General features: G+C 43.8%; 1 protein-coding gene across 4 annotated transcripts; it reads right to left on the bottom strand.

Annotated features, from left to right (window-relative positions):
• Positions 1 to 45: 45 nt before the first annotated feature.
• On the bottom strand, positions 46 to 27306 carry LOC109874959 (BTB/POZ domain-containing protein kctd15). 4 transcript variants are annotated; one of them, XM_031814323.1, is made up of 5 exons: positions 26447 to 27306; positions 23397 to 23572; positions 17084 to 17228; positions 10819 to 11124; positions 46 to 3939 (listed from the first exon to the last, which is right to left on the bottom strand). In XM_031814323.1, the coding sequence occupies exons 1-5, from the start codon at positions 26453 to 26455 to the stop codon at positions 3781 to 3783; spliced, it is 795 nt and encodes a 264-aa protein (XP_031670183.1). In that variant the 5' UTR covers positions 26456 to 27306; the 3' UTR covers positions 46 to 3780. The 4 variants fall into 4 exon arrangements, with proteins under 4 accessions (XP_031670183.1, XP_031670175.1, XP_031670192.1 ...); XM_031814315.1 differs by lacking the exon at positions 26447 to 27306 and adding an exon at positions 26102 to 26417; XM_031814332.1 differs by lacking the exon at positions 26447 to 27306 and adding an exon at positions 26016 to 26415.
• Between the last annotated feature and the right edge of the window lie 212 nt (positions 27307 to 27518).

The raw sequence follows: 27518 nt of genomic DNA, 5'->3' as shown, positions 1-27518 counted from the left end.
GAAAAAACCACCCTATTATCCAAGAAATGACACAAAGGACAGGAATGAGGCAGAAAATATACAGTACATCCTTTTATTATCGCAAATATGCAAGAAAAATCAAATGGACACACTGTAAGTGAACACATGCCCTTTAATACCACAGTCTAATTATTAAAACATTTTCAATAATATACATTTTGTACCTTAAGTATACCCTTTTGAAATGTGTTTAATCCATATGTACACAACATAATGCTTGCAAATTGGAAATGATTTTCATTATTTTTGTTTGGTAGTAAATGAGAGGACTTATAGGTCTCTTTTTTAATAAGACGGTCGAGGGCTCAGTAAAAGCCAGTGTCCTGATAACAATTTAATATACAAACAACTGTACAACTGCCCTCCGGTCTCTGGACTTCACACCACACAGAGAAGTGGTAGGACTCCTTGTTAATTATGGTCTTACTGACCACAAATTACTAAAAGAAAATGGTACACTCTCAGAAAAAAGAGTGCTATGTGGCACCATGTGTGCCTGTAGGGGAACCCTCTGAAAAAAAGGTTCCAGATAGAACCATTTAAGATCTGGTTCAAAATAGCACGCTTTAATAGCACCTGGAACACAGGTTCAATTTTGAACCCAAAATGGTTCTATCTGGAGCCAACTTTCAGGGGGTTCTCCTACAGGGACAAATGGTGCTGCACAGCACTTCTTTTTTCTGAGAGTATGTGTGAAAACATACAATATGTTAGAGGAAATGGCCCAGTAATGTAATGAGGTATCTGTGAGAACCTGCCACCTGTAAGAGGTATTGTTGAGTTGCTTTACTCTTGTGTCAACAGGGAAGTGAACTGATGAAGGTGAGCTAAATGCTGCCACATACTGTAACTATTCAGAACCATTGAGAACTGAGCCAGTTCCCTTCAGATGTAAAGTTGAATCTAGTGATACCAGAGGACATAAAGTAGGGAGGGAATGTTTGTTTGGTCTGGTGCGGTGCGGTCCTGTGAGCCATGGGGGTAACGTTAGGTGGGTGCTCTGTACAGAAGGGTCTGGGAATGTGATGACGCAGTGGGGGGCACAACCCTTGTCTCTACTGGCATTGCTGAGGAGCCGGGAGTGCATGGGAGCCCGGGGGATCCGCTGGGCTCTGAAGCCCCACATCCCTCAGCAACATGAAAGGCCTGGTTGGCCATTCCCTTTGAGGCGACTGGATACAAGGGCCCAGGACAGTAGCAGGTCAGAACAAAGAGGAGCCTGATTGGGAGGGAGGCCCCCCAGGAGGTCTGTGCTGCCTTCTGGACTTCTTGGAGCTAAACTAACTAACTAACTAACCCTGACCATCTTTAAAAACTGAAGACTGAAGAAGTCCTGGGGCTGGTTAATCAGTGGACATCCACAGAGAAGACACTGGACACTAGGACCAAGAGGAGAGTTGGTTCATTACAAATTAGACTACCATCCCGTTTGAAATAAGATTTTTGTAATTGTAATTAGTGAAACACCCACCATAGAAGGTTTCAAAACAAACTCATTAACAAGCCGGTGCTGAACCAAGATCAGAATTGGCCTCTTTTTGATCTATTATTTTGGAATGGATGAAACACAGTTACACAGATATAAAGTATGACAACTTTATACTCTTTCTTTCTTGTTTCTCTCTTTGATCCACAAATGTAGAGAATCAAACCATGGAATCACAGCAGGATAGAGTAAGTGCCTCCCACTCTTTTTCTCTGTAAACAATACTCTGATGCTCAGCTTACAGTTCATTTTAGGTTATGCTGCTGCAGACATGTGATGAGTGATTGAAATAATCCTGCCTTAGAAATGAAATGACAGTCAGCAAGACAAACATGATTGAACGTAAAGTATTCTTTCAATTGTCAGACTATTTGTACTGTGTTTGTTCCTATAAAATTGTTTTGAATAATCATAGTGATTTCTGTGTCAAATAAACAATTATGAAAACATGAATTTTAAACTTTGTACAATCATCAAATAGGCAACTTAGCTTTATCACCGAAGTTTGCTATTACTTACATTGGGCTCTCTCAACATATTAATATGTGCTAATTACTATAAACACAATGAGATAATGTGTGGGTTGATTTGGTGCTGGTCATCAGGACGTATACTAAGAACTTATTTGGGGTGGAGGATGTTTTGTAGATGATGTGTTATAAGTGCAAACAAAGTTATCAAGCATTTAGAGTGCATCTCATCACAATCATGGAGATACACTGATCTACCTCAGTTCACATGTTCCTTGTCAAGTTAGGAACATTCTGGCATTCCACAACCAGCAACACATTCAGAGCCTTCATATACAATTTCATTCAGATTTTCTCATTTCACATTGCAGATCATTTTACATTTAGACTTTTGACTTTTTAATAAATATATGTACTCTCACATTGTTAATCTTATTTGATGTAAGATATGTTTGACAGCTAATTGTGACAAAGCCAATGCACTTTATGCATGCTACAAATGTTTCCTCTGAAAGATGTAGAAATAGCCAGGTTCCCTTGCAGCCCCATTTAAACAATGAGACCTTCTCCAGCTCTGAATGCATTACCAGCCAGACTGCTGCTTTAGCCACGTAGCCTCCAGACATAATAGTGTTTCTATAGCCACTGCCAAGTCTCTCTCTCTCTCTGTCTCTCTCTCTCTCTGTCTCTCTCTCTCTGTGTCTCTCTCTCTCTCTGTGTCTCTCTCTCTCTCTCTCTGTCTCTCTCTCTCTGTCTCTCTCTCTCTGTCTCTCTGTCTCTCTCTCTCGCTCTGTCTCTCTCTCTCTCTGTCTCTCTGTCTCTCTCTCTCGCTCTGTCTCTCTCTCTCGCTCTGTCTCTCTCTCTCTCTCTCTGTCTCTCTCTCTCTTTCTCTCTCTCTCTCTCTCTGTCTCTCTCTCTCTGTCTCTGTCTCTCTGTATCTCTCTCTCTCTGTCTCTCTTTCTCATTCTCAAGCTTTCAAACCTACTGACTGAATACAACGCTCATACATCCTTCATATAGGAGGGGAAAAAAACATAAAACAATCCTATTAATAATTGTTTACACCATGTTGTGATAAAACAGCAAAAAAAACAGAGAAAAAAGTTGTACTTTATAAACAACAATGAAAATAAGAAAGACAATCAATCGGACCTCCCTTGGCTGCGAGGCCTGGTTGCTGGCTATAAGAGCAATGTGGGCTGGATGGCTGTCACTTCCTCCTCTTCCTCTCTGTCAGCCCTGTCCCTTGTCAGGCCAGGCCTCCCTAAATAGCACCTGTCTTGTCCCCACTCAGCTGCACTGGACGGCGCACACAACACATGGGCCTCACACAGACACGTACGGGACTGGACGACACACCGCCATGCGCTGTACTGAGGGCAAGGGGGCCGTGCTCCTCACTGAGGTCAGGACACCTCTTCACAAGGGGTCAGAGAGCCTTACAACTGGAGGAAAAAGAGATTGGTCACGGTGCTTAAATGGTTCAAGAGATGGAGCTGCTGTTTCAGTCTTTCTGTTCATCATCATAGTCCTATATTTCTTTGGGTGTTATTAGTAAACAGAATCAAATCCTTTTGTTTTCTTTATTTGCTTTTTTGTGTTTATACTACATTCCCCTTAGAGCACTGAGTTCCTCAGAGCTGCCAACGTTATCAGGCGTCTGCTAATACTTAGGTGTTTCTTGCTGGGTTGGTTTCTGTGGTGTGAGGTGGAGGGATATTAGGGTTTGGGTTTGTTCTGTTCTGTCCAGTAGGGGGGTGAGGAGCCCCTCGTGGCTAGTCCCTCTCCTCTCCTAGAGTTTCTCTAGTCCAGGGGCTCCTGTTTTATCCTGATGGGGGTGTTCATGGACATACTCCGCCGGTCCTCACGGCACAGCACGTACTCGCTGAACTGGGAGGAGTCCACCCCGCCGCCACAGGACGCTGCCACGCTGAAACCCTTCTGGAACAGACGCTCTAGAACCTGCAGGGACAGAGCAACAACAGAGGTTTAATCAATCAAATCTATTCATAAAGCCCGTTGTACATTAGCAGCCACAAAATGCTTTGCAGTAACCCAACCTAGACACAAAAGAACAAGTAGAAGCACAGTGGCCAGGAAAAACTCCCAAAGGGTTAACACAGACTTATCAATAATAATGACCTTGTCCACCCACCACCTCCTCATCAATCAAAGCACATTTACTGGTGATGAGTCACGTATACAGAGCACATGTCACTAACCCAATCACATAGATGGATATGTGCCGGAGGGGCGGTCAGACATCATACTGTCTCTAATATTCATGGTGGTGGGTGGTGTTGAAGGATCTGCTGATGATGATATGAGGGCATGAGCTCAAAGGGATGGAGGGGGTTGGGGGTGTATTAGAGAGAGTTAGCTAGGTGTGTTTAGAGGGAGCTGGCTTGAGTTCAGTATATGGAGAGATAACTAGGGCTCCTAATTGGAGTAATGAGCAGTAGGGGTTGAGGAGTGAGGCTGAGGCCTGTAAGATACTGGGAGTTGTGAGGGGCTGTGAGAGGCTGTGAGGAGCTATGAGGGGCCGTGAGGAGCTGTGAGGTGCTGTGAGGAGCTGTGAGGAGCTGTGAGAGGCTGTGAGGAGCTGTGAGGGCGGTGAGGAGCTGTGAGGGGCTGTGAGGAGCTGTGAGGGCTGTGAGGAGCTGTGAGGGGCTGTGAGATACTGTTAGGAGCTGTGAGAGGCTGTAAGAAGCTGTGAGGAGCTGTGAGAGGCTGTGAGGAGCTGTGAGGAGCTGTGAGGGGCTGTGAGGAGCTGTGAGAGGCTGTAAGAAGCAGTGAGGAGCTGTGAGAGGCTGTGAGGAGCTGTGAGAGGCTGTTAGGAGCTGTGAGAGGCTGTGAGAGGCTGTGAGGAGCTGTGAGGGCTGTGAGAGGCTGTTAGGAGCTGTGAGGGGCTGTGAGGAGCTCTAAGGGGCTGTGAGGAGCTGTTAGAGGCTATGGGGAGTTGTGAGGAGCTGTGAGGAGCTGTGAGGGCTGTGAGAGGCTGGGAGGGAGTATCTCTAAATCCCAATGTGAGGAGTGCTGTGTATTTATTTATTCCCCAGTTCCTTTAATGGAGTGTTGCAGTGTATGGAAATGAAAGGTCTCGCTCAGGGCTAGCCTCTCTCTCCGTATATTGCCAGATACAAAGCCAGAGACGAAGATCACGCAAAATACATGCGTTTCGCCTGTTGCCCCATATAAACACACACTCACACACACACACATACACACACACACACAAGTGAGAGTGGCCTCTCTAATTGCGAGAGTGGTGACCCCATTGGACGGCTAAAGCGGGACAATTAGTCTTGGTGGTTGAGCCACTCAGCCTCCTCAGTCTGGGGGTTAGGATGCCTGCTGAGGAATTCACAGATCACACAGACCAATAGGACTTGTTAAACAGGCCTGCTCAACTATTAATGGCTGGTTTAAACACCCCCTACCACCTCGCCCTGCTTCCCCCCCTGCCCTGATGCAAAAACAAGGCAGAGACTGCGTTCCAAATTATACCCTATTCCTATATAGTGCATTACTTTTGACCAAGGCCCATAGCATTCTGGCCAGGGTGCCATATGGAACACAAGCTAAGATTAAATGTGGGCCAGCAGCATTTTTATTCTTGCACCTAACTAACTCCAATAACGATAACTACCCCCTCTCCCTCTCTCTTCTCCTCCCCTCCCCTCCGGAGCTCTGTGACGATGACGGAGTCAGTCATTTGTGGGAAAGAGAGGCGGCAGACAGCTGATGGTGAGCTTAAGAGAGGCACTAATTAAGAGACCTGCCGAAGCATTAAACGAACGCTCCCCAAATCCACGACAGACGATGGAGAGGAGTAACGATTATGGAAATTACATTACACTCCCTGCTTTGATCATTGCATCACATTGCATTTTCACCCCATATTATTATTATTATTATTTTACATATGTGAGACTGTCACGTTAAGCGACGCATTCAATCACAAAGGAGAGAAGGGTTGATCAATAAAGATACTCTTAATTAAAACATTTTGATAATGAGGCATTATTACACTGTAAATATATTGAATTTAACCTCAACATTTCATATTGAATTTCAACACATGTACATAGATCTTTGATTCAAAATGCCAAATGTACCAATGTTCAAGTGTCTTTAACCCTTCTTGCTGTAAATAAGGTATTGGCTCTTTCACAGAACCCAAAACTCATTGCCCAGGAGTTACAGTGGTTTCTGAAAGTTGCATAGTTTCTTAACTTCTTCCACTGCAGCAACACTTTCTGTTCTGCTTTTTCTCTATGTTTGAAGCTCAGAATGTGAACAAAAGCATTGCCTCACTTCATCCCCTGTGCACCTTCATAAACGTAGCCTACTGTAGCATACTAATCTATTCTCACTGTTGCAGGGTTGACTTGGCTGCAGAGGGATCAGCCACTGTCACATTCAACCCCCACCCCCTGTACAGCATACAGGGACATCACAGCGCTGCCACTCAAACCTGGGGTCGCCATGGGGATGAGCAGGGGATACGTATCAAGCTCGCTCCACTAACCTCCCAGCATCATAACGGAACAGAACGCAGTAAGAGAAGCCGGTGAGGCAGGAATCAAAGTGGATGAGCCTCATGGCTGGAAACAGAGCGTGATGTAATATTGATGGCTACCAGAGTGCACACACACACACACATACCGGAGTTCACACACAAACACTGGAGTTAACACACACGCAGGAATGCAGGCACACGAACGTGCATACACACACACAAACACACACATCTCCAGAGGGGCTAGAGATGCCTGTGCAGCACTCGTCTAAGTCTCCAGTTGTCAGGATGTAGGACTGGGGGTCTAAGTCTCCAGTTGTCAGGATGTAGGACTGGGGGTCTAAGTCTCCAGTTGTCAGGATGTAGGACTGGGGGTCTAAGTCTCCAGTTGTCAGGATGTAGGGCTGGGGGTCTCAGTCTCCAGATGTCAGGACGTAGGGCTGGGGGTCTCAGTCTCCAATTGTCAGGACGTAGGACTGTGGGTCTCACTCTCCAGTTGTCAGGACGTAGGACTGGGGGTCTCAGTCTCCAGTTGTCAGGACGTAGGGCTGGGGGTCTCAGTCTCCAGCTGTCAGGACGTAGGACTGGGGGTCTAAGTATCCAGATGTCAGGATGTAGGGCTGGGGGTCTAAGTCTCCAGTTGTTAGGACGTAGGGCTCGGTGTCTAAGTCTCCAATTGTCAGGATGTAGGGCTGGGGGTCTAAGTCTACAGTTGTTAGGACGTAGGGCTGGGGGTCTCAGTATCCAGTTGTTAGGACGTAGGACTGGGGGTCTCAGTCTCCAGTTGTCAGGACGTAGGGCTCGGTGTCTAAGTCTCCAGTTGTCAAGACGTAGGGCTCGGTGTCTAAGTCTCCAGTTGTCAGGATGTAGGGCTGGGGGTCTAAGTCTCCAGTTGTCAGGATGTAGGGTTGGGGGTCTAAGTCTCCAGTTGTCAGGACGTAGGGCTGGGTGTCTAATTCTCCAGTTGTCAGGACGTAGGACTGGGGGTCTAAGTCTCCAGTTGTCAGGATGTAGGGCTGGGGGTCTAAGTCTCCAGTTGTCAGGATGTAGGGCTGGGGGTCTAAGTCTCCAGTTGTCAGGATGTAGGGCTGGGGGTCTAAGTCTCCAGTTGTCAGGATGTAGGGCTGGGTGTGAGTGACAGGTAGAGCAGACTCAGAGTAATGTGGTGCTGCACGGAGGGAGTCCTACTTTGTTTAACTATACATGGCCATTAAAACGTTGTGTCTACCTCATCTTCATTGTCCACTTCATCACAAGCATCAAAAGACCTATTAGAAAGTGGTTGTCTGATCACACTAAAGTGTTCCATTTCTAGGGGGGACAACTGCTGCCTTGTCTAAGAGATAAGTTCACAATATAAGTTTGTAGTAAAGCTTTGACACAGGAGGGCCAGAAATAGTGTTGGTAGCTAAGTTTATCATGTGCTCTGTGTTTTTTTTCCGGAAGGGTGAGGGTGGTGGTGATGTAGGTGGTGATGGTAGGGGTGGTGGTGGTGGCAGGGCGGAGCCATGTTCTCCCTGTTACTATCTGACCCCGTATGGATTGATAGGCTGGCTATGTGACATGGCGTGTCAGAAAGAGTGGCTGGGCCATGTAATGTCCCCGGCCCTGGCAGCCCTGGCAGTGAGGGGACAGGAAGGACAGGGGCCGTCTCAGAGTAGTGTTGCTGTCAGGGTGATGAAGGAAGGATTGCGTCTGGCTTGATCACAGTGCTCCATCACTGTGATGTACGGAGGTGTGTACCGGCCGGCTCCTGCTTCGGGACTGTGTGTGTTTGTGTGTGCGTACGTGCGTGCATGTGTGTGTGTGTTTGTGTGTGTACACCTCTGTGGCTCTTAAGCTAAATGTTTTCCCTCTTAAGCGGCCCAGTTCTTTTTTCCCATGGCTCTACATCACAGGTGGTTTGCATTATTCCCCTTAAATTCCTTTCATGACTGGAGGAATGAATCGTTCACTCACCAAGGTGGGGTTGTTTATAGGTTTTCTCTTAGGTTGGAGTTGGTAAGAACGATTTCTCAGACAGAATGAGTTAGTAAGCCTCCCAAAATCTTATTGGTGATTAATTATAATGAATGTAACCGCCCTTGTATCGGAAGAGAAATGCTGTAACTAAGGCCAGCAGATGACTGAAGAGACTAAAGAATCCAAACCAGGGCAACACGGAAATACACAAGTTCCCAACACTATTTTCCATCTCTTTCTCTTTCTTCCTCTGTGGGCAGGGTGTGGTTGCATTCCCTTGGGTCGGGGTCCAGGGCTGTAATCAGATCACAGGCACATTGTCTGGCCAGGTAAAATGAGGATTATTCTCATAACCTTCTCATACCTTCACGCAACAATGACACAGAACAGGATGAGGAAGTTCTTTAGAAAAATCTCCCCTTACACCAGAAAACACCTCCATCTGCTCTCTGTTCCCCTCACCTACAGCAGCTCAATGAGCCTAACTGCAAACCTAACTGCAGTGTGCTTGTGTGTGTGTGTGTGTGTGTGTGTGTGTGTGTGTGTGTGTGTGTGTGTGTGTGTGTGTGTGTGTGTGTGTGTGTGTGTGTGTGTGTGTGTGTGTGTGTGTGTGTGTGTGTGTGTGTGTGTGTGTGTGTGTGTTTGTCTTAAAGAGGCCAGCCCAGAGAGAGAAATAGCCCTGCCGCGAACAACGCCTCCCCATCCGGGCAAAGGCTATACGTTGAGCTAAAGCCCTCTAGAGCCCCACTGTGTCCCTCATTCACTAACACAAACATCACAAACAGGTAACCCTGAAGAGAGGGCAGGCTCCCGTTTCTGCCAGCGCCAAGTCATTCACATGCTGTCTGAGTCCCAAATTACACCCTGTTCCCTATATAAGGTGCCATATTCCCCACTATGTAGGGCATATGGTACCATTTGGGATGCAGACACTGAATAATGGTGTTGGTTTCACCTCAGCTCAACAGAGAAACAGTGAGTCTGTGGGTTTGTTTCACCTCAGCTCAACAGAAAGACAGTGAGTCTGTGGGTTTGTTTCACCTCAGCTCAACAGAAAGACAGTGAGTCTGTGGGTTTGTTTCACCTCAGCTCCACGAGAGAGACAGTGAGTCTGTGGGTTTGTTTCACCTCAGCTCCACGAGAGAGACAGTGAGTCTGTGGGTTGGTTTCACCTCAGCTCCACGAGAGAGACAGTGAGTCTGTGGGTTGGTTTCACCTCAGCTCCACAATCTGTGGCAAAGGCCTGGTAATGAAAACTAAAATAGTAGGGATCCTTCCCAGTCCATTTGAAACAGATGTACACTGAGACCAAACTCAGCGGTAAACATAGTGAGAAAATGTTGTGTTAGTTGATGCGGCCAATTAATTATATTGCAAGCCATTTAAAAATCTATAAAAGAAGTATAAACCGGTTTAGGCTGTTTGAGAAATTGTAAGTATGGTATTAAAAAATGCAATACGTGTATTTCAATCTCCCCGGGCGGTGTTATATTGGAGTCTTTTTAAAAAGAGGAGCTGTGTCTTAAAAAGGAGTCAAACGTAAATTATGCATATCATTTTTTTTCACCCCTCTCATTTTTGTGAGAAGAAAACATGGCCGCAGCGCAGGCAGACAGTGGAGAGGAGACAGGCTTTGTCCCGCTGCTCAGGCAGCTAGGCAGCAGCCCCGGAGGTGGTCTCTCACATTGGCAGGAGGGCGGTGGAGGTGTCAGAGCAGAACGCCTGCCTGGCGTGTTGGGGATAGTGTGGGGCATGCTGGGTGCTGGGTGAGGCTCCTCTATGTGTTGATCTGTATGGCTATTGGCAATGAGGTGTTGATGATACCACAGAGCTGTGGTGAGAGGCTGCTCTGCTCCTTAAAGCCTCATTCAAACCTTGGAGAGGGAAAAGTGCTTTCTGAGAGGAAGATGAATGTTATTGCTGTGACATAAACCTACAAGTGGCTGAAAAAAACGTGTCACTATCTCCGAACATCTTAAACAAATCCACTCTAAATCACATCAGAGTAACTATTATCCCATGTGAGTTATGATGAGGGGTTGTTGCTACAGAACAGTCATCTTGTTTATGGTTACACGCAAACTACAAATCATGTCACATGCCTTTACATGGACATTTCAAAATGGAGTCTTTGTCCTATAGATCACCAGTGATGACTTTAGAACAGTCAACAGTCAACTTCCCACCTGTAAAACGTGATACACCATTATACCCACTTTAAACCCTGCCCCCTCAAGACTATAGGAAAACAGAAATCATAGAGGCTTTCTGGGGTTTACATCCTCAGGAAGAAAAAAATTTATAGTGATGATTAAAGACAGCTGCCGACATTCATACACAGACAAAACGTTATCTACCTGGACAGAGTTGAGCCTGCAGTAGCCGTTGAGGGGGAAGCGGATGACGTGCGTGGGGTCCTGGTTCCAGCCGGCGTTCACCGAGTTGCACATGACGTCTCCAGTCTCGGGGAAGATCTCCTCGATGAGCACCTTCTCCCCGCTAAGGGCGATCCTCTCACCTAGGTCAGGCGTCACCCGCACCACCAGGCAGTCACAGGGCTGGGCCGTCCTGCGCTGCTCCCTCTCCTGCTTCCAACGCTCCAGCTCCTTAATCATGGGGGACAGCTGGTAGTACCGAGCCTCCTCGTACAGCAGGTGGAACTCCTGGATGGGACAGGATAGGGAACATGCACAAACACTCAAATCCAAGTAATTTCATGCCTCTTTGTCTTTTTCACGGCACTTCGATACAAAGTAATTTTCTTAGCAAGTTAGGAGAGCATTTTTGCTAACCCTAACCCTTTTCCTAACCTTAACCTCAGTCTCCTAACCTGCTATGTTAATTCTCCTAACCTGCTGTGTAAATTCTCCTAAGCCGCTACGTAAAAATCACTTCCCTATCGAAGTGGTTTTAAAAGAGTGTATTTTATAGTCAGTCCCTCATATTCATCTCATGGTATTTCCTGGTTACAAATGATCCCAGTTAGGCCCACATTGAACATTCAAATATCTCAGATTGAAGAATGATTCACTGGTAAACCAGATCAGTCTCCAGTTGTTTACAAGAAAGGCCTGTATTGTTTTTTATTACCATGCTAACCATGGCCATACTGTAGCTACAATCAGCCAGTCACTCTCTACTGCAACAGTAGCTGTTGGCAGCGCTGAGTAATCCTCTAGCATGTTGTATTGAGCTCTACTCTATAGAGGCCTGTGTCAGTGAGGCGAGGCTCAGCGAGCCCAGGCTGCAGTGATGTGGGATGGGATGGTACATTCCTATGTGCAGACAGTCTATCTGCAGCAGATTGCCTAGCTGCCTCCTCCCCTGGGCTGTGCTTGCTGGGGGCCATTTGCCCCTGCGCTCTTGCCTCTAATTTCCCACAAGACCAGATGGCACCATCGTTCAACACTACCATAGAAAATACCAGGAAGACTGAGGAGGAAAGGCAAGCTATTGGTAGCTCGCTAACAGAGGGGATGTGAGGGGAATATATATGGGAGAAGAAGTGAACATGAGGATAATTATAATATAAGCCATGGTTGATTTTTATGCATGCTTTACACAGAGGGGATTTTATGGTAATGTCTAATGTGAATAGTGGCCCGAAGTTAAGCTCTGATATCACAATTTTATATTGCGTCAGATGAGTATTGTAAATATGCTAGCAAAACAATCAGTAATTGATTTTGCTACAGGTAGCTCTAGCTGGAAATTAGACAAAGGTAAATTGCTACATTTATGGGTGCTGCATTCCTAAAATGTTATTTGATGCATTTCCTGTACAAAGGGTAGGTCAAAAATACACAGAGGTTAAGATAACGTTGTCACAAATCTTGGACCAGCACTGCTGGGGGTGCTGGGGGTGCTAGGGGTGCTGGGGGTGCTGGGGGTGCTAGGGGTACTGGGTGTGCTGGGGGTGCTGGGGGTGCTAGGGGTGCTGGGGGTGCTGGGGAAACCAAATCTAAAAAGAGTTTTCCCTTCACCCTCGCCTCTCCAGAACACTGCTGGGTACAGAGTATGGTACGGCAATAGCAGCAAACGGCATATTATTAACCCTGTCTGCCTCAGTCAGGATGGAAGAAATAGCCACTTTCAATCCCCCTGCATGAAAAACCCTAACATGAAAAACCTTCTGCTTCTTTAAACCCTCATTTGACCCCCCATCTGAAAACCAGGAATGGCCCAAAACCAACTCTAGCTGAAGCAGGCGTGACGCAACACATCTTAAGCCGACATTCTAATATTTAATATTACAGAATGTGAAGGGGTGGTTCGGTCACTTTTTTTCTCAGCCTTCTCTAGGCCCTCCTCACTGCGGCTGACAAATACATAAAGAGACGTTCCCCCTTAGGGGTGCTCTCTGTATCGAAGTGTAGCTCCTCACCCTTCACAGGTCTGAAGCCACGGATGGATGTGTTTTTAACAGGGGTCTGTCTGCGAGGCACTTTAGTCATCCTGAGCCTGAGCCGGGCAGAACAGAAAACAACAGAATAATCCTAACGTAATGCTGAAGTGAGGATGAGAGGGGAGACAGGCCCAACAGCTCTGTCTTGGCTGTATGCTGCCAGCTCCAAGAGACAATCTATCCCACAATCCTGTGTCCAGACAGGCCGGTTGAGCTCCAAAATAATGATCCGACCTGATCACCCACTGGCAAGGCAACATCGCAGGGAAGGATGGAGGGGGGGGGGGGGGGTGGAGAGCAAAATAGAGAGATGGGGAGAGAGAGAAAGAGAAGGGAGCATACAGAGAGAGAGACAGAGAGACAGAGAGAGAGAGAGAGAGAGAGAGAGAGAGAGAGAGAGAGAGAGCGAGAGAGAGAGACAGAGAGAGAGAGAGAGAGAGACAGGGAGATAGAGAGAGAGAGAGAAGAGAGAGAGGAGAGGAGAGAGAGATAGAGAGAGAAGCGAGAGAGAGAGAGAGATCGAGGCGATAGATATAGAGACAGAGAGAGAGGGGGAGAGAGGGAGAGAGAGAGAGAGAGACAGAGAGGGAGAGAGAAGAGAGAGAGAGAGAGAGACAGATAAAGAGAGAGAGAGATAGAGAGAGAGAGAGATGAGGAGATAGAGAGAGCCGAGAGAGGGGGAGAGAGTTAGAGAGGAGAGAGGGAGAGAGAGAGAGAGTGAGAGAGAGGGGGAGAGAGGGAGCGAGAGAGAGAAGAGACAGAGAGAGAGAGAGAGAGAGAGAGAGATCAGATAGAGAGAGAGCGAGAGAGAGAGAGAGAGAGAGAGAGAGAGAGAGATATAGAAGAGAGAATAGAGAGGGGGAGAGGGGGGAGAGAGTGATAGAGGGGGAGAGAGGAGAGAGAGCGAGAGAGAGAGAATGAGAGGGTGAGAGGAGAGAGAGCGAGAGAGAGAGAGAGAGAGAGAGAGAGAGAAGAGAGAGAGACAGAGAGAGATAGATCGGAGAGAGAGAGAGAGAGAGAGAGAGAGAGAGAGAGATTAGAGAGAGAGAGAGAGAGGAGAGCATAAACTAAGAGGGAGCAGACAAAATTCTTTTTTTACAGCTAATCTAAACGAACAAATTAGAGTTACCTTCATTTGACATGGATATGGTCAACACCACTGACCTATATGCAGTGATAATGAATAGGACGATAATGAATGGTGAAATGAGTAGCCTAATATTATACACTAACACTTTGTCTATCACTGTGAGGGCTGAGAAATCTACTGGATCGAACTGAGAAATAAAGAACTTAATGTTCATTGATATAAGAATATAATTGTAACATGCAAAAACACACCGGAATGGTTAAGGACCATCACCGAATTGACTGAGCATTGCTTACACTCTTTGTGATTCATTGTAGTCTGAATAATGTCTGAAATATGTCATGTGGAAAGCACATTAAGGGTGAATATTGTATTACATCTACTGATATATGCTGAATATTTGTTACTATACTGCTAAGCAGGCTTTCACATTGATTTAGCTAAACACACAGCATGTTGGCTGCCAGCAGCAGAAGAGACCCAGGCCTGGGGCGACGCCAACACTGATTGTGTTCAGATAAGAACATACTCAAGTCATCCTAACCGTATTTGCATTTTTTTCAGAGTTCACACAAATTGAAAGGTATGCAGATCAACAGAGAGAGAGAGAGAGAGAGAGAGAGAGAGAGGAGGCTGGATGAGGGCACGTGAAGAGGGCACAACAAAGCCTCTTCCCCCTCAGGAAACTAAAAAGATTTGGCATGGGTCCTCAGATCCTCAAAAGGTACTACAGCTGCAACATCGAGAGCATCCTGACCGGTTGCATCACTGCCTGGTACGGCAACTACTCGGCCTCCCGACCGCGAGGCACTACAGAGGGTAGTGCGTACGGCCCAGTACATCACTGGGGCTAAGCTGCCTGCCATCCAGGACCACCACACCAGGCAGTGTCAGAGGAAGGCCCTAAAAATTGTCAAAGACCCCAGTCATAGACGGTTCCCTCTACTACCGCATGGCAAGCGGTACCGGAGTGCCAAGTCTAGGACAAAAAGGCTTCTCAACAGTTTTTAGCCCCAAGCCATAAGACTCCTGAACAAGTACTCAAATGGCTACCCGGACTATTTGTATTGTGTGCCTCCCCCCGAACACCTCTTTTACGCTGCTGCTACTCTCTGTTTATCATATATGCAGAGTCACTTTAACTATACATTCATGTACATACTACCTCAATTGGCCCAGCCAACCAGTGCCCCCACACATTGGCTAACCAGGCTATCTGCATTGTGTCCTGCAACCCACCACCCGCCAACCCCTCTTTTACACTACTGCTACTCTCTGTTTATCATATATGCATAGTCACTTTAACCATATCTACATGTACATACTACCTCAATCAGCCCGACTAACCGGTGTCTGTATGTAGCCTCACTACTGTATATAGCCTCGCTACTGTATATAGCCTCGCTACTGTATATAGCCTCGCTACTGTATATAGACTCGCTACTGTATATAGCCTCGCTACTGTTATTTTTCACTGTCTTTTTACTGTTGTTTTTATTTCTTTACCTACCTATTGTTCACCTAATACCTTTTTTGCACTGTTGGTTAGAGCCTGTAAGTAAGCATTTCACTGTAAAGTCTACTACACCTGTCGTATTCAGCACACGTGACAAATAAACTTGGATTTGATTTGATGCAAGGGAATTAATGTAATGAGTTGAAACAATGAGTCCTGATGCTGCTTTTGTTTGACTTACAGTCATTGGCTGATTGGACTGTGTAGAATAGGAGTGGATGAGAACAGCTATAGCTTCCATACAGTACACTATACAGATCAAACCAAAACCAAAATGGAATTTGCCAAAAATGTGAAGGAAGCTTTCATGTTCTCACAGTTGTTCAGGTCAGTCCCCATTCAGCCATAATGCTTGGCCCTGAGAGTTAGCCAGGGGGATCTGCCTCTCCTCTACTCCCCTTAGCCAGAGTGATGAACTACTCCAAGCCAACAGGGAAAGACATGGAAATGTGGGTATAATAGGCTGAACTAAAAGGGATCCGGATGGACAGGAACAGATGGAGCACTGAATATGCTCTCCTTAGACATCATCAACCGCAACTTTACATTTGACTAATTGTGTTTTAGATCGATGATCAAAGTTATATCACAGAAGATTTGGCCAGAGTCCATGATCGATCATTGGCCTGAATCTTTGCTCTGTTTCTAAGTAGAATAACTTAGTAACAATAATATGTGTATATTTCCAGAGCCGGTTGTTTTGCTAAGCCAAGCGCATCCAGGAAGGAGTCTCCTCATGCGCACTCTGAAACACGAGACAGGTGTGTGCAGCCACAGTGGGCTAACATGGACCAAAGTCGCTCTGTGTGTGTGTGCGTGCATGCGTGCACGTGCGTGTGTGTCTGTCTGTCTGTAGACATCACCTACAGTACACTCCCTCCCCACACATTCCCCTCTGTCAGAATCAAGACCACATTATTCTCGCCTCCTCTAGTATTCCTACTTCCCTCTCAAGCCCAGTTCCTTTAAACTGTCATGGCACTCTATTGAGAGCAGAGAGAGAGGCAGTGGCTGGGAGACTGGGTGGTACTGTCAGACTGGAACAAGTGGAACAGGGGCTATACAGCCTGTTTCACCTGGCCTCACCTCTATAGAAATCATTTTTTTGTGAGAAACAACAGCTCTGGGCTTTGGTTCACATCACAGAACTATGTTATGTTTTAAACCGAATTTTCACCTTTCCTCCACTGTATATTACATGTTCAGTCTGGGATCTTAAGCACTTACAAATTGTAACATATTGTACAAATTGTATTAAAAATATATATAGAATAATTTGCAAAGGGAGAAAGACTGGCTGAAATGACTCAATACCTTCAAAGCATCACTTTAATGAGGGGATTCATTAGATTAGATTTCCAATGTTTTAGTAATAAAACAAATGACTGATGATATTGACTTATAGAATGTGAAAGTAATGCTAAATAATGTTTATAATATAAATTGATAGACAGCTAAAACTAACATGTTGGAGATTCCTCTCAGATGAGAGGGAAGTTCAAACTTTGAATCAATCATCTATCCGTTGTATATTTCTACACTGTGTGAGTTCCTACAGCGCAGATACTTTACACATGATGCTATGGTGTGCAAATACAAATCATAATGTACCTTGAAGTCATCTGGGAGAAGCAGTTTGCAGGTCCTGAGGAAGCTGAGTATGTAGCGGAATATTTCTCCATCCCTGTCAATGAAGTAGTGCTGCTTCAAGCTGTCCAGCACGATGGGCTCTGTGCCATTAAACAGACGGCTGATTCTGGAAATTGAAACACACACATATAATGGAATGAGGTTGAATTGAGCGGCTGCCTTCAAATGTATGAAACAATTACCCTCCATTTATTTTTTCAATTTTATTAGCTGAAATGCATCCTGGTTGAAACAAGGGGCTTAAGGGACATTTCCTGTGTTCCAGGCCTGTTTGAAGTGTCCCTTCTGCTGTGTGATTAGGACAACATACAGTGTCTCAGCTGGTACAGATATTAATGTTATGGGTTCAGTTTAAAGCTCTATTACTAAAGGCCTAATAAAACATTTAACTGGGGTTTGCAACAATGAAATATGATATATGATTCTCTATAGTGTTTGAATCTATGATGCTCTGATACCTATTTGTGTTTTGAATACAAATGTTCTATTGAATTATGTATTGATTTGGTTCATCTTTGAAAACAAATTAGACCCGAAGTGTGACTATTACACCTCGTGCTGTGAAACAGCATTCAGTCAAAAAGTAATTTCTCTAAAATCACTGACGCAGATTTTCCATTAGAATGCAGAACAACAGAGGGAAATTCCATGAATTATGGACATAACTTCTAAGTAATAAGACACCTGTAGATTGCCAAGCATCCATCCATAGTCGGCCTCTCGAAATGTAACCAGGAGTGAATAAGGAGCCTGGCTAACACTGGAAAATGCAGTAATCTGTTAGCTTTCACCCACCATATACTGTCGATAAGATGCCTTGAGATATGGTTGGACAACTACACATTTCTCTCATCTCTTGTGAGGTTGTCGAGGTCCAGATGTAAGATCTTAATTTGATCACCCTGTTGCAAGAGGACTTTGCAGGAAATTAAAAACATGTAGTGTATTTGACATTTACAAAGGCTTCTGAAGTTTGTAATGTCCACTTTTAAATTTCAGACTTGATTTTTCCTTACAAAAAAAAAACTTAATTATAATCCACATAATCATTTACATTTCCTGTTGCTGCAGGATTCTTTTCCTTAAGATCCTACATAAATTAAGATCCTACATCATTAGCTACTGTAGCTCTCAACCATTAGTTCATTCATTTCACCTCAGATCTGCACTAGGTGATAATAGCTATAGACCTGGAAGGAAGAGAAATAGGACTTTTATGTTGGTCATTATTAGAGACATGATTGACATGGTGTCTCTATCGCTGTTTTACTTAAGTATTTGTATGTGTCACTCAACAGTTTTCTGTAGAAGTGGCAGTCCAGGTTGGAGTAACCTTTAAAATGGTTTGACTGAAACATTTCCCCCCTCTCTCCCAGAAACAGCTCTTGGCAGAGAGAAGTCTTCTCTGTTGTCATTGTTCTGATGTAATCAGCTCTTTAATCATGCTAACAGCTTTTAGGTCAGCTGAGTACAGTCAAACCACAAAGAAAATCACCAGAATGTCTAATTCTCACAAGCTGCTTTTGCCCAGTGACTGTTAAATCCTGTTATAAGACATATCACAAGAAAGAGAGATGCTATGGGAATCTACACACACACAGAGTTGTATTACATTTGTGTCATTTAGCAGACACTCTTATCCAGAGCAACTTACAGTTAGTGAGTACATGCATTTTCATACGGGTCCCCCGTGAGAATCAAACCCACAACTCCAACATTGCAAGCACCATGTTCTACCAACTGAGCCACACAGGACCATTTTGCAGTTTTGACTTTATAGTCTAAATCTCTAAAGCGAATTGCATTGACTTTCCCTTACAATCCTTTGCTTTGTAAAGACACACACAGTGACTGTATCAAAGGGCTTCATCAGGTATAGACTGAATCATATCATGTAGAATTTGCCATGTTTTTCCTTTCCTCTTAACTGTATAAAGAGAGCCAGTTCAAAGATGCTCTCCCTCTCTTTCTCTCCACTCACTTTCCCTCCCCTTCTCTCTCTCTTTCTCTCCATCTTGCCCCTCTCTCTTTCTCCCTTTCTCTCTGAAAATCGATGCAAAATGCTTTATAAAAAACCAATACTCATCTCCCTGTTATGCCCGAGGTGTTCCTTTCTCATATGGTCTTGCAATTCTTCCAGCTAGAATTTCACCATACCCCTCCAGGCTAACTCTGTTTTTCATCTCCACTTTTTTAAAAAGCAATTAAAATGCTGCCTGTTTTTCTTTTCTTTCTTTCTTTTTCCCTCTCTCCATTTCTGTATCTCCCTCAGTCTCAGTGTTTCCTTTTGGTAAATCACCGATTGGGGGCCCTCCGCACCTGAAAGACGGGCCCCCGCCCTCACCCAGCTTTGTTTCTGTCATGTCAGACAAGTAGAGAGCTATACACCATCCTGAGAGAGAGAGTGAGAGAGAGAGAGAGAGACAGAGAGAGAGCGAGAGAGAGAGAGAGAGAAGGGCAGAGTGGGAGTTTGTGAAGGACTGGAGCATCTCTGATCTCACATCCCAGCGGTACTGAGTAGAGGCAGCGTGGGTGCACAGGCGGTAGGTAGACATCTCATGGACCTACACATGTCAGACTAACAGTTTAGAGTCTGAAACTCATGGCTAGGGGTGTGGGTGGGTCAAGACAAGTGCAGCTTTTCACTCTCTCCAAAATGAAAGACCTGAGCTGTTTTCAATAGATTCCCAATGAATGTTGACATACATTGCAGGACATCTTACATATGTCTGTGAAAACAAATGCCCAGAGTGTGTTTGGATGAATGTATCAACCCCAACGTCAAGGCCAGTACACTGACTGTGTGAATAGATTTACAAATGGGTAGGGATGCCCATTGTCAAGTGTACACAGAGATTAAAATTGAAGGTTCAAACATTACTGAACTCTTACCTATTTCAAACTTTAATGAATAATGTTGTTAATGTGTAAAAGACATTCATAAAGGGGAGTAATAGTGCATTTGGAGAGTGGTATATTGAGTGAATGTAGAACAAGTGGTATAGTAGCACACTACAGTGGTTTCCAAACTGTGGGGGTCCACCCCCCCCTCTTTAAAAAAAAGACAATTGTAGAATGCACAAGGTGCAATCATGCAACATCAGTTTTCCTTTTGTCATGTTATCCATTGTATACCTTAGAGAGCTATTTATAACTTGTCAGAAATGTCCAGATCAACTAGCCCATGTCAGCTAAAGGTTTTTAGCTAGGTTTGTTTGCCCATAGATTTTGTTGTGATGTTTGAGTCACTCAAATATTACATGAATACACATGAGACATGGCAAAATGTGTAGAATTGCAAGAAATTGTGGTTTATAGCGGCAAAATGCTCTCTCCACTAACAAGAGGAGTGTGGGGGGGGGTCCCAAATGATGGAGAACCCCTGGCATAGTAGACAGTACCAGGGGTGGCTGCATGTAGCTTAGTAGTTAGAGCGTTGGGCCAGTAACTGAAAGGTTGCTGGTTTGAATACCCAAGGTGATTTTTTGTTTTTATGCTATATTATATGCTATATGCAATCCCTCATAGATAATGGAAACCAGATGAATTATCAAAATAAGTAATAACTTGTGTCACGGGTCATTTCAAAATAGTTTCCTTGTCTGTGTAATATTCTTCTCATTTACTTTCCTCAGCCTCAGTAGAATGGAGCTCTGAAGCTTATCTCCTTAACTGTGAACTCCCCAGAGCGGGTATCAATGTTTGATGACCTCTGTCCCTTACTGCAGTCTGTACAGAGGAAGATGAATACCCAGACATTAGTTACTAGACTAAGTTTCTCTACGCACTCTGCATTATTAACGCAGCAATCTATTAAAAGTAATCATCAACTTACAATTCTTTGAACCTTGTTCTTTAATTGTCAAGTTTCAGTGGATCATGGATGGCGGACTAGGACTAGACTCCTCCATGCACACCACACCGGATGTCCTCTATAAAGACTGCATATAAGTCTGGCTATTGCAGTGTAATTGTTTTGCTTTCTGTCAGCCATTATCCTAATTCACACAAGAGGGCTCCTCCTCCACTGGCTCCAGAGGAAAGTGCACCCCTGAGGCAGACTGTGTGAAACACTGAGGAGAGAGAGAGAGAGAGAGAGAGAGAGAGAGAGAGAGAGAGAGAGAGAGAGAGAGAGAGAGAGAGAGAGAGAGAGAGAGAGAGAGAGAGAGAGAGAGAGGAGAGAGAGGAGAGAGAGACTGGCTCTCACATACACAGTGGTATCCTGTCTTTACTCTTACTGTAAAAGCACTGCTTCTGAGCTCCTACTATACAGCATGTTTGTTACATTTGTATGGCTTTTCACCCTTGTGTACAATTTTTTTGCAATGTGTAACATCATTATGCAATATCATTATGTGAGGTCAGTGAAGGCTCCTCAGAGGACGAAGGGAAGGGCCATCATCAATGAATTTCCTTTTTTTTAATCAACAATGTAGGCTGTGTGTAGCGGTTATGATATGGTTTGGCATGGAAAGGTTTTTTGCCTGGTCACATACAGCTGATGTGTTGTGCATTGAAGTCCACAAGCAGAGGAGGAGTGTACATCGATGTGAGAAGGAATACAATCTGCCTGCTATGAAAGTGAACTGTTTACACATGATCAGAAGTGTATTCATTCTGCGGATTCTGTTGAAAAACAAAACGGGGATAAACATACCTGAATTTGTCCAACAGAAACTCTTGTTTGCAACTGTTGGACTAATGATTACACCCTAGATCCGCTAGATGTATTGAAAGGGTCATTGTCTGTCCATGTGTCACTGTCTGTCGCCTCAAATTTTTCTCTCGACCTGTGTGCACCAACTTTATAAACGTTCATTTATAGGCTGTTATAGCAACCTCATGATTGGTATAGGGAAATGTGAGTATCATGTTGTAGCCTAAACCTATCGCTGTTACATTGAATTGAGTGAATGAAATATGAATGGCAGTCATCCAATATGCTGTAACAGAAATAAGGCCATGCTCATTAAAAAAAACGTCCTCCCTCGTCTTAAACGGCACCGACCGCCACTGTGTGAGGTACATGCTGGTGTAAAAAATACATGATAAATAGTATAGACATAAGTGTAACACAACACGGTATCATTTGCATAATGTAAATCCAGGGAATATGTGTGGCGGTACAGTGAGTGTATATGAAACAACCTGTATTTGAACATCTGGAAAGTCATCCAAATATATCAACTATTGATTTACTGAAATTCTAATTCTAATGTCATAAAACGGTGGGTAATATGCACATAATGCTAGTAATAACAAAAACATTCACTCAGGTATTGTGTACCTGCAGTGTCTGGTCCTGTCTTGCTGTCCAACCCTCTTAAATGAACCAAACACACAGCTTATAGCAATGACAGACATGACACAATAATACTAAGGGTAAACAATGGCCTATTATAGGCATGGAGATTTTCTCACAAGATAAATCATGCTGGTTTATGGACATAGAAAACAAAGTAGCTGACAGTGATTTCCTGTCAGAGCTGTGTGAATATCCAAGACTTATGTTGATACATTTCCTCTAAGCATTTCCTTAGATCTTCCTACAAACTGATGTATGTTTACCTTGGCTTAGCTGAACTCTGGCTTCAAGTAATAGCAATTGACTTGAGCATGTAGCTCATGGAATATATAACATAATGGGTCATTTCTATAGAAAGCATGAACTAACTTCAGCATAAACTATTAGCTTTACTATAAAGTTGCATGGCTGGTTTTTAGTTGCAAATCATTTGCACATGGATTAGAGATGGTTTTAGATAAATTGGTTTTGTTACAATAATGGTGAAATAACAGCTGACATTTTCCCTCTCCATAATGTACAATTAACGTGCATAAACCTGTAGCATCACTTCAGTGAATGAAAGAGTCAGCAACTGCAATTAACAAATGTCCATGTGTTATAAACATGTTATAAACAAATACATTTCAAATGAGGCCATATGGAGGTTAGGCTATCCAATATACAATATCAAACTAGAGAGAAACAATCATTAAAGCAATCAAGTATATCACTGATATCAAACACTTGTAATGAGGGGTTTTGGAGCATCATGTCCAATCAAAAGTCTTACTGAGCACAATTACTTATTTAAGTTTATGGTGGGAGACAACTTCAAATACAATATGTATCAGTAGGCTACACTCCTATATAAAAAAATGTTAAAAATGAATCCTACAACAAAAGCACCTTGGGTGGCACATCTTGGTACTGTGGATAATAAACGACAAACACATTTCACTTATTGAATGAGAATATCCGGTTCCTTACCTTGAGTCTGGGTATTTGGTGAGAGTAGCCAGGCTACTAGTATACATGTGTCCCCCGACGTCAATGTGTACCGGAGCATTCGACTTTGTCAGTTGAGCCGGTAGAGGGATTCCTTGTGTGGACATAGGAGATACCGGGGACCGGGTCAAAGACAGTCGGGACATGCTTCTTCCTTCCTGAAAACAAGTAAATGGAAAAGCCATAGACATCATAAATTACTCCGGTCTCTGGAAAGTCTGTATCTTCCACCAGTGTGATCCTGAGCCTTATCAGATCACTCCCATGTCTGTCTGCTCGCATATTTAGCTTACAAATTATTGCCACCGTTCTAATGAAGTATGTTTACATCTTTTCATTCAACGCCGGGGGGCAGGATAGGAGGATGATTATTACGGCTCCAGAAAGAGGAATGCTAGGTGTCAGCCTCTAGGGGGATAAAACAAACTGCAATATTCTAATTAAAGGTTGTGTTATGTGTTAGACGTGATATGCCCAGACACACCAACCACCAATCTGACAATACAGAATCCAGGGCATTTGTTCTCACTGAACTCTGTTCCTGAACCACACATAAGAAAACATTCACCCCTTACAAGACTGTTGTGTTGTTTCTTTATTTGAATCCCACACAATAATGTCCTATACATGGAAATGTAATAAAAAAGTTACTGGTGCATCAAAAATATAATCTCGTATCATATGAGTCAAGGGCAATTATATGTATCTAACACAATAAAACATAACAGGACCAACCAAGATGTGAAGACAAACTACTTAATAACTCTATAATATCTGTCATGAAAATTAATGTACATTTACAAGGTCAGGAGTTTTAATTAATTGCTCGGAATCCTCCAATGACCTTTTAGAAAAGCGGGTACGCTTTTGCCACATGTTCAACTGAGAAAGGATGCAAGTCCTCAGGCTGGTGTGAATATTGGGGATGTTGGATGGAAGGCATGAGAAACATATGACCATTTCATGAATGTCAACTATCCATGACATGAATCCCTCCCAAACTATTCCAGAGCCCCTTCGTTACACCCCTTCGTAACATCCAGGTAGCATACACTGGGTTGGCGTGCTTCAGGCCACAGTGCAGTCCGAGGCGCATGGATACAGCGCGTCGGAGTTGGGTTAAACAATGATGCAGGCTATTAAACAGACATGTGGGTGTTGGGGATCATAGTTCCTCAAATTTGCGTACAACCAATCACTACAATCGAATTTAATCAAGATTGATCAAAATTACATGTTTTCCTATGGGGATTTTGCGAAAATGACGCACAGGCCTCTCATTTAAATCCCAACATCTCAACTCACAAACGTTTAATTAATATCAGAGTCAGTTTAATTGGAAACAGATATAGTTAGAAAATGTCAAGCAACTTACATTAGGATGTGGTTTCATGAAAAAATATATATCCATCATGTCTGCAAAAATGGCGGGTCGCTGGAATAAACTAAATTATTATAACTTGAAAGAAAGGCATTTCATCAACTTGTTCTTCCATGCAAGAGCACATTTACTAAGCTTTGAATTTTAACCATAAAAGGTAAACAGAAGACAGTTGTTAGGGCTCATTCAGCCCTTCGCTCCAGGCGAGATGCCCTGGGGCACAAAGTGTTGTTGAAGACTACAGAATGTTCCAGGGTGTTGCCCGCCTCGCTGTGTACACCACCAAGCCTTCAGGAATAATGATCATTTAATACGACGCTGGATGATACATTTCAGGCCCCAGTGAAAGAAAGACTTCAAAAGACTTAAGAAGTTTTTGGCGTATGAGGCTATCCCACCTCTTCATTTAGCCATGGGCCACAGTAACCAATACCGATAATATTGTTGGGGGAATATATACCAGATATGAGACACACACACACACACACACACACAGGGTTAAGATGGGAGGAGTTGAAGAAGTGTAGGGTAACGTGAAATATTGGAAAGCATATTGTTATTATATGATCAATAGGGGGTAAAGATGATCATTATTAAAAGGCTATAAGCCAATAAACTCGATTCCTTTATAGTCTCACAAGAGTTCTCACATAAAAAAAAGACAAATACCGGAACTATTACCATTGACTCGTTTGAATGAGATCAACTGACGTCTGTTCCCTGACTTTGTGTTATAATAGTTTCCTATTCACCAACATTCCAGCTGTAGTAACTCTAGCCAATAAGCGGGTTTGAAACGTTCACAAGAGTTGGGTTTCACTGTGGGCAATGGTGTACCAAAGAAATATATTTGACAATTGTACAAAGTAAAGATCAGAATGTGCGTAATTGTTGTAAAATAAAATAGCCAAAAAGAACATGCACAGTCGCAGAGATCCATAGAGTATCCACTTTTGCCCTCTTGAACAGTTTACATTGATGCGCACGGATAGCCTACTTCTACCAGATGCACAATATGGCGTCTTACTCATTTCTACCATCATGAAATTAAGATTCAGAGACGTTTGATTCAAAAGCGAACAATGCGTAAAATGAATGCGTAAATATGCCAACGGCATCAATAGACAACAAGAGAAAGACAACAGCCTAGACAAACATTCACACCTTTCCCAGACTGGACAAAACATATCCCTACTACAAGTGAAGTTATTCCAAATTACCTGGTGTTGAGTATAGTTTGTTCGCTGATGCTGTAGGCTATCATACCATGAGGAAATGCCGTATCTTAATATGAATTTAGTCATACCGTTTCAAACATCGTAGGAGTCCGAGGGAATCCGTGCCAGTTTATATCAGTCCCAGCTGATGACTGCGTTCCCCTTTTTCACATGCCCGGAGTTTCGTAGAACTAGAGTGCCATCCAATAGCTGACCCAAGCATTCCTCAAGTAGAATCCGCTCCTTTGGAACGAAACTGCCAACACTGTATCCACAAACTGTTCTAAAGCATGTGAATCTACCAGTGAAAGCTACATTGATTTAAAAGAAGGGTCGCTGTGGCTTTAAAGATCTATAGCTGATGCTGGTTGACTTGCTCAGACCAAGCTCTTTCCACAAAAGCGGCACAGGAAGAAGCAAAGCAGCGTTCTTACCTTATACATAGAAGAGACCTCTCCTTTCCCTTTTCGGTTCTTAAATGTATACACTTAAAAATTGAGTCGGTCAAATCCTGCTTCGTATTTTAGCTTCTTGAGTGTCTTTTTGCTTAATAAATGAAACTGCCCGTCTGTTATGAGAAGAAAGCCAATAATCCTGTCTCTAAATAACAGAGCAGCGCTAAAAAAGAATTCTTGCTCCGGGCTGCCCAGACGCCTCTGGGGCAAGGATTAGGCTACAATTAGCTCTACTCGACTCGCACCCAGTCAGATTTTAAAAACGAAAAAGTGATACTCTCTCCCTTTTACAAAAATGATGTCTATGACCAGATATATTAATTAATGCTGGGTATTTCGTATTTTCCGGTAAAACATATAAATAGACCAGCCCCTATAACGGTTTAACGTTCTGGTGTGCAGGGGGTAACGGTTAAGTGCTATTCAGTATCAAGCAAGTGTCACGTCGCTCAATATATTTAGAGCAGGAAAAAAGCTGATTTTAATCATTGTCATTTCGTCTGATGTAAAAATCCCCCAGGCATTTCCAGCTAGGCATACATTTCCATTGTCCAGTTAAATAAGTAAAACAGGGCACGCTTCTCTAGTCGTGTACTTACAGCTATTATAAAGGCACACTAGTAACTTGTTGACAAAGTGTCAATAAAATAATCATATGTAGATTTCCTTGGATACTTTTCATGCGGCGATTTCCCCCTGTCCCTTCTCCACTAATGTCTCCAGTAGTAACGCCAAATGTCCTGTAGGCCATTAAAACCAAATGACGTCTATCGACATGCATTCTGCTATTGCAGAAAGCGCCCTCACAACCTGCCTCCAGCTGAACGCGCCATTTCAATTATAGCACAGGGCTAGATGGAGATGTCTGCAGTGACAATTTCCTATGCAAACAGCGAGCAGACTGCTAGCCCAGTTAGAGGATTTTACAAATTTACCTAAAGATGCATTGTGTTAAATGTCGGACAATTTTTATTTATTTTGTTATATAAAACGCTACAATGTCCCCCCCCCCCAAAAAAAATAAATTATATCAGCGTTGCATCCCCATTAT

This window comes from Oncorhynchus kisutch, linkage group LG3 (genome assembly GCF_002021735.2).
Source record: "Oncorhynchus kisutch isolate 150728-3 linkage group LG3, Okis_V2, whole genome shotgun sequence".
Lineage (NCBI taxonomy): Eukaryota > Metazoa > Chordata > Actinopteri > Salmoniformes > Salmonidae > Oncorhynchus > Oncorhynchus kisutch.
This window is presented reverse-complemented; position numbering and strand designations above follow the sequence as displayed.

What these genes read in the sequence shown, in the direction of transcription:
- LOC109874959 (XM_031814332.1), bottom strand. Translation starts at nt 26,099, where the DNA reads ATGACTAAATTCATATTAAGATACGGCATTTCCTCATGGTATGATAGC. An exon ending in TTCTCCCAGATGACTTCAAG is followed by an intron (nt 11,125 to 17,083) that starts GTACATTATGAT and finishes TGTCCCATCCAG; the next exon opens with GAGTTCCACCTGCTGTACGA. An exon ending in GCAGGCTCAACTCTGTCCAG is followed by an intron (nt 3,940 to 10,818) that starts GTAGATAACGTT and finishes CTGTCCCTGCAG; the next exon opens with GTTCTAGAGCGTCTGTTCCA.